Below are 11,470 nucleotides of genomic sequence, written 5' to 3'. Positions count from 1 at the left end.
TATTAGAAAAAATATATAAAATATATCCACAAAGAGACTTATTCAAGAAAAACAAACCTTTGCAAGGCTATTGAGAGGACTGTGCCTGGCACACAGTATATGCTCAATAGCTGATGCCACTGGCAGCTTTTCAGATCTGAGAAATAGAGGCACTTCTCACAAAAAGACACAAGGAGGCATCTGAAAGCCAAGAAACGGGGTCCAGCACAGAACTTCACTGGGCCTGCAGTGCTGCAGTGGGGGCTGTCCACTCTTCCTTACCCAGAATGCATTCCTCAACCCAAAAGGAAAAAAAGCTTTACTGCAAACTGGGGGTTTTGGCATTCACAGTAGACAAGGCTCTGGGGTACCTGAGAGTTAGCTTTCTGCTTCTTCTGTTTGGGTCTGGATTGCAGCTGTCAGGGGTCACTGCAGCCGTAACAATCAGGATATCAGCTCTGGAGACCTGTGAAAAGGGGCTCATGAATGTGCTGGGAATAGAGAAGCGTGAGTCCCGGAAGAGGAACTCAGAGAAACACTGGCTGTGAGAGTTCGGCTGCATCCTCCCTCATCCTGTTTTGTCAGTTTGACTGCTTAGTGGTTCCCCCGGACCTCCTAGGAGTCAGTGTTTCTGAGCTCTGCAGTACGTCCTTTTGATCTACCTGAGCCCATCACAAATCACTCCTCACGTGTTATAGTCCCAGAGGTCTGGTCGCCCCATGGCGCAGCGGAAGGAGCATGGGCTGCGGAGACAGACTGAGGAAGGGCCAAATCAAGGCTCTGGTACTTAATTTCTTAAGCCTTGGTTTCCTTGTCTGTAAAATAGGAATAACATCATTTCTAGAGTGTTACAGGATTAATTTTTTTTTCTTTTGCCTTTTCTAGGGCCGCTCCCATGGCATATGGAGGTTCCCAGGCTAGGGGTCTAATCGGAGCTGTAGCTGCCGGCCTACACCAGAGACACAGCAACGCGGGATCCGAGCCGCGTCTGCAACCTACACCACAGCTCACAGCAACGCCGGATTGTTAACCCACTGCGCAAGGGCAGGGATCAAACCTGCAACCTCATGGTTCCCAGTCAGATTCATTAACAACTGCGCCACCACGGGAACTCCCTGATTCCATTTTTATGTTTAGGGGAAAAAAGGAGACGATAGGTTGTATCCTTGCTTAAAGCCCTTCTGTGGCTCCCCACGGCCAACCAAGTGAAGCCCAAGCTCCTTCCCTGGCATTGTCACTCTGCGGACCCTGCCAACCTCTCCAGCCTCACCTCCTATAGACCAGCCTTGCCACCGCTTGGGCTCTGGGTTCTATCTATGACTAAAGTGCTCTTGACCATCTCAAGAGATGTCTCAAGGCCTCAAACTTTAGCAGGAATCAGAATCACCTGGACGGCTTATTAAAATATTGATTGTTGGCGTTCCCGTCGTGGCGCAGTGGTTAAAGAATCCGACTAGGGACCATGAGATTGTGGGTTCGATCCCTGGTCTCGCTCAGTAGGTTGGGGATCCAGCATTGTCATGAGCTGTGGTGTAGATTTGTAGACGAGGCTCGGATCCTGCGTTGCTGTGGCTGTGGTATAGGCCAGCAACTACAGCTCCGATTGAACCCCTAGCCTGGGAACCTCCATATGCCATGGGAGTGGCCCTAGAAAAGGCAAAAAGACAAACAAACAAAAAAATATTGATTGTAGGCTCCACCCATAGAATTTCTGATTTAAGTCTGAGGTTGATCCAAGAATTTCTATTTTTTTTTTTTTTTTTTTTTTTTTGCCTTTTGAGCTGTAGCTGCCGGCCTACCCCACAGCTCACAACGATGCCAGATCCGAGCTGCATCTGCGACCTACACCACAGCTCACGGCCACGCTGGATCCTTAACCCACTGAGTGACACCAGGGATCAAACCCACAACCTCATGGCTTTAGTCAGATTTGTTTCCACAGCGCCACAACAGGAACTCCAAGAATTTGTATTTGTAACAAGTTCCAGGTGGAAGTGATGCAGCTGTCCCGGGGACACACTTTGACAGCCGCTGCCTCTTCAGTGGTTTGATGCAACTTCACCACCTGCATGGAGGCTGACGAAGCACATCGATCTGCCTGGGACAGAAAGTCCCATGTAGCACAAAACCCCTCAGTTCAAGGAAAACTGGGACAGCTGGTTACCCCACCTCTGTAAGAGTCTTTCCCAGGCTACTGCTTATGAGACAGTTACTGCTACTGTCAAGTAGTCCTTCCCACAGCCAGGCTGAAAGGAAGTGCCCGAGAAAGGAATTCCATCCTTTGACTGACTTTTTGATGGAGCAAGAATATTTAACAAAGTTTCTCAAATTCAGACTCCTCCAAAGATATTTATTTCCTCCACAGAACAGGCTTTAGGCCTCGGGTCCTTGTAAACATTTTACAGAGTCAGGGTGAGATCTAACTGCAAGCATCCACATCCTCGTCCTACGCTGCTGGCTGAGCTGATACAGGAAGAAGGTGGCACAGATGCGGGGCGCACATGTGAGCTTCCTACTCTGTTCAAGGTAGGCCCTGCCATGGAATGATAGTTTCACATGGGCCACTGCAGCCAACTTTCTATGACTTGCCAACAGTGCCCACTCAATAAAGGGCACTCATGGTCTTTCCATGGTCCATGACGATGGGGTTTCTGTTCACTGGTGATCATGGTCACTCTTTGTCATAACTGGGACTCCTCTTCCCAGGGGTCAGAGGTCAGAGAGCTGATAGCGTCGCACGAGACCATCTCGACAGCATGTGTAGATCTGCTTCTCCCATGTGGCCACCTGGAACACAAGAGCTCACAGTTCAAAGGAGGCCTGGGTTCTTCCATTTCAGAAAGACAGAGCCTTGCCACTGATCCCCATTAGCACAAGGGACTCTGAGAAGCTTGTTCGACTCCAAAGAAAAGAAAAAAACTACATCTACAATACGTATTCTTTACATGGAAGGCCAGGAGTTCCCACTGTGGCTCAGCAGGTTAAGAAACCTACTAGTATCCATGAGGATGCGGGTTTGATCTGTGGCCTTGGTCAGTGGGTTAAGGACTCAGAGTTGCTGCAAGCTGCAGTGTAGGATCTGGTGTTGCTGTGGTTGTGGCGTAGGCCAGCAGCTGCAGCTCCCATCTCACCCCTAGTCTGGGAACTTACAGGTATGGCCCTAAAAAGACAACAAAAAAACAAACAAACAAAAGGTAGGCCAGAAACAAGGGCGTTCACGACTACAAAATAGAAAAATGTAGTGGCCAAGTGGAAAGCAAACCCACTAGGGCTGTGCACGGTTTAGTGCAGGGGTCTGTGCCTGGGGAGGAGATGGTCCGTGCATGAGGCCAGGTATCTTTGAATCTCATAAAATTGTATAAAAAGAAGTTCTCAGTATGTGCCCTTTTTCCTCAGGAGGATTTCATCAAATTCTCAGTGGTCTGAGACTCAAAAAAGAAGGTTAAGAACCACTAGTTCAATGGAAACAGCATGCATTCTGGAGTTACAATCACAAGTTTGCTAATATGTAGCTGCATGACCTAGGGTAACCCCTTCTCAACCCCTCTGGGCCTGTTTCTTCATTTGTAAAATGAAAATAATATGTTAATCCACAATGTAGAACACTACGCAGGCATTTTAAAATATGAAGGGTATCCATGTGCATTAGTCTGGAAAGAACTCCAAGATGTTAAATAAAAAAAACAAAAACAAAAAAACCAAGTCATAGAGCAAAATATAGAATAATTTGAATAATCCCAATTATGTAGAAATTAAAGATAAAACTGTCACAGATACATAAACATAAAGATGTAAGTGCAAATTCTCCAAAAACAGTCTTAAAAAATATATGCCAAACTATTAATTCTAGTTACTTCAGGAGAAACAATGGAATCAAAAAAAGTCTTGGAGTTCCCGTCATGGCTCAGTGGTTAACAAATCCGACTAGGAACCATGAGGTTGTGGGTTCAATCCCTGGCCTTGCTCAGTGGGTTAAGGATCTGGCGTTGCCGTGAGCTGTGGTGTAAGTCGAAGACGAGGCTTGGGTCCCACGTTGCTGTGGCTCTGGTCATAGGCCGGTGGCTATGGCTCCGTAGCCTGGGAATCTCCATATGCCACCGGAAGGCAAAAAGATTAAAAAAAAAAAAAAAGTCTTAAAGGGGACTTTTAAGTCTGTACAATTCTATACTGTTTGAATTTTTATATGTATGTACTAATTATATTTACCTTAAAAAACCCTGAAGTATAGTTGATTAATTTGATAACTTTATAAAAGTTATCAAATTAATTTTATAACTTAATTTTAAAAATTTATATATTTTAAATTTTATAAAAGTTATAAAAGTTAATTTTATAACTTTATAATTTTAAAAATTCTAAGAAAAAATAGGACAATACCAATAACTCAAAGAATAACAATTATTTAATAAGATAATATATGTAAAACACCCAGCACAATATCTGGTCAATAAGTATTACTTCCCTTTCCATTTTTCTTTCTACTCTAATTGAATGAGAGAATTAGTCTTGAACTTTTTTTGTGTGTGTGTGTGTGTCTTTTGTCTTTTTAGGCCCACACCCACAGCATATGGAGGTTCCCAGGCTAGGGGTCTAATCAGAGCTACTGCTGCCGGCCTATGCCACAGCCACAGCAATGCCAGATCTGAGCTGCGTCTGCGACCTACACCACAGCTCACAGCAACGCCAGATCCTTAACCCACTTGAGGAAGGCCAGGGATTGAACCCGCAACCTTATGGTTCCCAGTTGGATTCGTTTCCGCTGCGCCACGACGGGAACTCCCAATTAGTCTTGAACTTTAATAACAGCTAATATTTATAGAATATTTAAAGTATACAAACAGCTTTCACATGCATTATCTCTTTGTTATCCTCTTTTATGGCTAAACTGACAAACTGAGGAGGTGAAGTGATTTTTCAAGTTTTGAGAGCCAGTAAGTGATGAGGTTATTTCTGACTCAAAATTCTGATTTCTTTCTCTCCCACCCCTAAGTACTGTATTACCCCTAATCACCACAAAGTAGCTGGATTCAGTCCCTTCAGAAGCCCCAGATGCCAGGTGAGAATCACCGAGGCCTAGCCTCTACTCAGGTCTGTACCTTGTACACAGGGTCACAGTCAGCCCCAGTGAGCTCAATGACATAGTCTAAGTCTTGCTGGACAATGAAAGAGCTTCCATCACCTAAAAGTCAGAAAGAAAACTTAGATTATTGAAGAGAAAGCTGCATGCAAAAGGGTTAAAAACAAACAAAATCTCTCCCTCTCTCTAAATATCTGTTTTTATTCTTTCTTCCTTCCTTCCTTTCTATTTTTGCTTCATTTGCAGCATATGGAAGTCCCTGGGCTAGGGGTTGAATTGGAGCTGCAGCTGCTGGCCTATAACACAGCCACAGCAGCGCCAGGTCTAAGCCACATCTGCGCCCTACACCACAGCTTGAGGGGCAACTCTGGATCCTTAACCCACTGAGGCCAGGGACTGAATCCACATCCTCACGGATACTAGCAGGGTTCTTAACCCGGTGAGCCACAACGGGAATGTCTCTCTCTCTCTCTTTCTCCCTCCCACCACCACCCCCAATATATACACACACACAATTTTTTTTTTTTTTTGGCTGCTCCCAAGGCATGAGGAAGTTCCAAGGCCAGGGTTCATACCCACGCCACAGCAGTGGCTTGAGCCACAGCAGTGACAACACTGAATCCTTAACTGCTGTGCCACCACAGAACTGTCAATATTCTAGCTTGTTTCTGTGTATCACTGGCCTAAAGAAGATCGTCCTAAGACCCACAATGGCAGACAGGTCTCATTATGTGGCCCAAATATGAGGACCAGGTTGCTCCCTAAAATGCTGGGCCTAAAAGGATGCGAAGGCCAAGAACAAGCTCAGTGGGAAGGAGAGTTACCTCTGATGAGCAATAACTGCCAAGGGCACAGAGCAAGCAACTGCAGGTGCACATATCTGTTTGCAGACTTACCTAGACAAGGATTTTAAACTCATAATTTGCCTATATAAGTGTTTAAGTGTTTTCTTTACCATGGCTAGGAGTTTCCGTCGTGGCTCAGTGGAAACGATTCCACCAGTATCCATAAGGTTGTGGTTTGATCCCTGGCCTTGCTCAGTGAGTTAAGGATTTGGCGTTGCTGTGAGCTGTGGTCCTTAGCCTTTTCTTTTTTATTTTGACTGTAGCCTGCAGCATGCAAAAGTTCCTGGGCCAAGGATCAAACCTTCACTGTAGCTGTAACCAGAGCCACAGCAGTGACAATGCCGGATCCTTAACCCACTGAGCCACTAGGGAACTCCTCATCGGCCTTTTCAAACATTTTAGAAACCTGAAAAACTTTAATTTTGGAAATCCAAAATTATATGTTAACCATTTTATTTTAATATATCTGTTAATCAATCTATACTATACCAATAGCATATAGGTGTTTATCCTTTTCTGCATTATTATTATGAAAAATAATCTTTTCCAAAATAGAATCCTTATCTCGTACAGATACATAACAAAAATACTGACAGATGAAATATGATGTCTGTGATATGTTTCAAAATATTATAAGGGATGGAGGTTGTAAGGGAACGGGTAAAACAAGATGAAACAAGACAAGCCACTGGTGACCGGGGAAGCTGGACACAGGAGACCAGGTTCACTGTGCTATTCTCTCTACCTTTTTATCTAGTGGATAATTTCCATAACCAAAATCTTTACAAATTATTTAATCTCAAAACACAAATATCCTCTAGAAAATCAAGGAGTTCCAAAGGACCTTAAAGATCACCTATTTCCAACTTCTAAACTAGTACAGGATTCCTTCTATGGCACCTTACAGAGCAGCCAGCCAGCCTAAGCTGGTCCATCCCCAGAGGTAATGGTACTTGCTACCTCTCTGTTCTTATAAAACAGAACGTTTTTCTTTATACTGAACTGAAATGTGGCTCCAGATAACTTTCTTTAATTGGTCTTAGTCTGTCCTCTGAAAAGTGAGTTATAATTTTACTCCCTTGGCCTTTAGATATTAATACCAGAAAGTATGCCTTTCCTTCTTTCCAGCAGAAAAGAGCACAAAAGTTGGCTCTTCTCCACATGTTACCCGTCACTGTACCCATTCCATTTGCAACAGAGATGTAAATATTTTTAAAACGCCCTATGGGCAGTTCCCTGGTGGCCTAGCAGTTAAGGATCTAGGGTTGCCACTGCTGTGGCTTGGATCCCTGGCCCAGGAACTTCCAAAAGTTGCAGGTGTGGCCAAAAAAAAAAAAAAAAAAAAAAAAAGAAAGAAAAAAAAAAGCCTAAAGGTAGGACAAAGGAGGTAAGAAATACAGAGTCCTGGGTGGCCTACATGGCTTGGTTCTCAGGGATACTAAGCTGCCACCAAGGCAACAGGGGCTTCTCATGTGCTGCAACATGGCTCTAGGTTAGAAGTTTACATTCCTCCCGTCTCAAAATCTCATTTTAAACCAACCATATCATCTGTTAGTTTCTCACCATTATTACTCCAGCATGGAAAAGCGACATCTACTCTTGAGTTTCTTTTCTCTCCTCTCAAAAAAAGTATTATCACCATAGCTCTTCTTCTGCAGTCAAGTTGCTATACACAAATCCTATCTACCTGCTAAGTCCCAGCTTTCTTTCCATTCCCTCCAGGAAGCCACGTCTAACCATCTCACATGGCAAACCTTTCTTCATAAACTTCTTTTAACACTATTTACTCCTTTGATACTTACTTCCTCAAGTCTTTCCCTAGAGCAGAATTCTCCTTTCAGTGAGTGTATGCCTTGCCACTGGATCATGATGATAAGAAACCCTTTCAGGAGGGCTTAGAGGGCAAGGGGCAGTTACAAAAGTAAGAAAAAACTATCATTTATAGAATGTCTACTTTATGTTGAGTATTCTACTTTTTTTTTTTAAGAGCTGCACCTACAGCACATGGATGTTCCCAGGCTAGGGGTCGAACTGGAGCTGCAGCTATGGCCTGTACCACAGCCACAGCAACATAGGATCCAGGCCACTTCTGTGACCTACACCACAGCTCATGGCCATGCTGGATCCCCGACCCACTGAGTGAGGCCAGGGATCAAACCCATATCCTCACGGATACTAGTGAGATTCGTTACCACTGAGCAGATGGGAACTCTCAAGTATTTCACATATTTTACCTCTACGTAAACTGACACTTAGAAAAGTGGCCTACCAAAGGTTATACAACTATTAGATCAAGCCATATAAAACTGACATTTTTATAGATCGAAATGGCCATCTATATATTAGGAATTTCATATAAATGAATCTAAGAGTAAGTGATGGAATAAGAATTTAAACTCATAGATTAGATTGTCAGTTTGTCTATGCTTTTTCTACATCATGCAACTGCCCCCCACCCCCCCAAATAAGGGCTAAGTAGGAGGTCAGGGCTAGAGCTATGCATTCCAATCATTAATAGCTAAAACCATGAGAAGAGTCAGTCCTTGAGGAAACATGGAGAAGAAAAGGCAAAAGGACAAAGGCTAAACTAGGAAATATTTCTGGTTGAGGGATGGCAACAACAGCAGCAATAGCAAAAGGATTCAAGTTCAATGACCAACTTGAGAACCTACAAGATACCATGAATCATGCTGGCCAGGATTGCAGGGAAATGAGAGAAAGGAGCAGTAACTGGTGCAAGTGAATGACGGGAGAGTAATCAGTATCCACAGGTCAAAGGAGCTAACAGGTTTTTTGTTGTTGTTGTTGTTTTTGTCTGCATCTGCGGCACGTGCAAGTTCCAAGGCCAGGGTTCGAATCCACATCACAGCAGTGTCCCAAGCCACAGCAGTAACAATGCCAGATACTTAACCCACAGAGCCACATGGGAACACCAGAAGCTAACAAATTTTTTTTTTTTTTTGGTCTTTTTACCTTTTCTAGGGCTGCTCCCGCGGCATATAGACGTTCTCAGGCGAGGGGTCAAATCAGAGCTGTAGCCGCTGGCCTGCCTACACCAGAGCCTCAGCAACGTGGGATCTGAGCCGCGTCTGCAACCACAGCTCACGGCAATGCCGGATCGTTAACCCACTGAGCAAGGCCAGGGATCGAACCTGCAACCTTATGGTTCCTAGTCGGATTCATTAACCACTGCGCCACGACGGGAACTCTAAGAAGCTAACAAGTTTTTTTTAAAAATTAAGTATAGTTGATTTACAGTGTTGTGCCAATTTCTGCTGTACAGCAAAGTGACCCAGTTATACACATATACATTCTTTTCCCTGTGTTATCTTCTATAATGTTCTATCCCAAGAGTTTGGATATAATTCCCTGTGCTATATTCAATAGGACCTCATTGCTTATCCAATGTAAATGTAGTAGTTTGCAGCTACTAACCCCAAACTCCCCGTCCAGCCTCCCCTCTCTCTTCTCCACACCCTCTCCAGTATGTTATTTGTAAACTTACTAAGCGTGGCCATTCTGACTGGTGTGGGGTAGTACCTCATTATAGTTTTGATTTGCATTTCTCTAATAGTGATGTTGAGCATCTTTCCTTTTCTCCAAAGCAGGGTCCATAGCTCACGGCAATGCCAGATCCTTAACCCACCGAGCAAGACCAGGGATTGAAACTGCATCCTCATGGATACTAGTTGGGTTCGTAACTTGCTGAGGCACAAAGGGAACTCCTTGAGCATCTTTTCATGTGTCTACTGGCCATCTGTACATCTTCTTTGAAGAAATGTGTATTTACGTCTGCCTATTTTTTGACTGGGTTGTTTTTTTGTTGTTGAATTCTATGAGTTGTTTGTATATTTTGGAGATTAAGCCCTTGTTGGTTGGTTGTATCATTTGCAAAGATTTTCTCCCATTCTGTGGGTCGTCTTTTTTTTTTTTTGTCTTTTTGCTATTTCTTGGGCCGCTCCCACGGCATATGGAGGTTCCCAGGCTAGGGGTCCAATTGGAGCTGTAGCCACCGGCCTACGCCAGAGCCACAGCAACGTGGGATCCGAGCCGTGTCTGCAACCTACACCACAGCTCACGGCAACGCCGGATCCTTAACCCACTGAGCAAGGCCAGGGACCGAACCCGCAACCTCATGGTTCCTAGTCGGATTCATTAACCACTGCGCCACGACGGGAACTCCTTTTTTTTTTTTTTTTTAATGGTTTCTTTTGCTGTGCAAAAGCTTTTAAGTTTAATGAGTTCCCCCTGGTTTATTTTTGTTTTTATTGTAATTATTCAAGGAGGTGGATCAAACAAGATATTTTGTGATTTATGTCAAAGAGCGTTCTGCCTATGTTTTCCTCTAGGAGTTTTACTGTACCCGGCCTTATGTTTAGGTCTTTAATCCATTCTGAGTTGATTTTTGTGTATGGTGTTAGAGAACATTCTAATTTAGGTGTAGCTGCCCAATTTTCCCAGTAGCACTTATTGAAGAGACTGTCTTTCCTCCACTGTATGTTCTTGCCTCCTTTGTCATAGATTAGTTGGCCATATGTTCTTGGGTTTACTTCTTGGCTTTCTAGCCTATTCCACTGATCTGTACTTTTGTTTTTATGCCAATACCATGGTGTTTTGATTACTGTAGCTTTGTAGTTTAGTTTGAAGTTGGGAAGCATGATTCTTCCACTTCTGTTTTTCTTTTTCAATATTGCTTTGGCTATTTGGGGTCTTCTGTGTTGCTACATAAATTTTAAAATATTTTGTTCTAGTTCTATGAAGAACACCATTGTTAACTTGAAAGGGATTGCACTGAAACTGTAGACAGGCTTGGGAATTACAGTCATTTTGACAATATTGATTCTTCCAATCTAAGAGCATGGTATATCTTTTCATCTCTTTGCGTCATCTTTGATTTCTTTCATCAGCATCTTATAATTTTCAGAGTATAGGTCTTTTGTCTCTTTAGGTAGCTTTATTCCTAGGTATGTAATTCTTTTTGATGCAGTGGTAAATGGGACCGTTTCCCTAATCTCTCTTTCTGGTCTTTCATTGTTAGTATATAGAGATATAATCAATTTCTATATTAATTTTGTATCCTGCCACTTTACCAAATTCATTGATGAGCTCTGTTTTCTGGTAGCATCTTTAGAATTTTCTAGGTATAGTATCATGTCATCTGCAAACAGTAATAGTTTCACTTCTTTTCCAATTTGGATTCCTTTCTTCTCTGAGAAATGTGGCTAGGACCTCTAAAACTATGTTGAATAAAAAGGAAATAATATAACAGAATCAAAAATGAAAAACATGTATTCACTCATTCAATAAACATTTGCTGCAATTCTTTAGTCCTGTGCATGAGCTAGGTATACAGAGAAGACATGGCACCTGCCCTCAAGGAAATTTGGGGACTAATGGACAAGACAGGTATGTACACATAAAAGGCCATTAGACCTAGCAAGAGGCTTATCATTGGTGACCTTCAAGAGGGCAGTTTGAGGGAGTTCTCACTGTGGCACAGCAGAAAGGAATACAACTGGTACCCATGAGGATGCAGGTTCAATCCCTGGCCTCACTCAGTGGGTCAGCA

At 43.3% G+C, this 11,470-nt stretch overlaps 1 protein-coding gene across 4 annotated transcripts in view; it reads right to left on the bottom strand.

Moving 5' to 3' along the window:
• The window catches only part of PAAF1 (proteasomal ATPase associated factor 1), a 54,909-nt gene continuing 45,742 nt past the window's right edge, over positions 2,304–11,470 (bottom strand). For 3 of the 4 annotated variants that reach the window (XM_003129635.4, XM_021062484.1, XM_005667103.3), the window contains 2 exons: positions 5,076–5,158; positions 2,304–2,766 (listed from right to left, as the gene is read on the bottom strand). In XM_003129635.4, the coding sequence (XP_003129683.1) occupies positions 2,689–2,766; positions 5,076–5,158 (161 nt within the window). In that variant the 3' untranslated portion in view covers positions 2,304–2,688. The remainder of the gene's footprint in view (positions 2,767–5,075; positions 5,159–11,470) is intronic. The other variant, XM_013979127.2, reaches the window with a different exon arrangement.

Source organism: Sus scrofa, chromosome 9, assembly GCF_000003025.6.
Source record: "Sus scrofa isolate TJ Tabasco breed Duroc chromosome 9, Sscrofa11.1, whole genome shotgun sequence".
In the NCBI taxonomy this organism is placed as follows: domain Eukaryota; kingdom Metazoa; phylum Chordata; class Mammalia; order Artiodactyla; family Suidae; genus Sus; species Sus scrofa.
The sequence above is the reverse complement of the archived record's forward strand: the minus strand, read 5'-3'. Positions and strand labels throughout refer to the sequence as shown.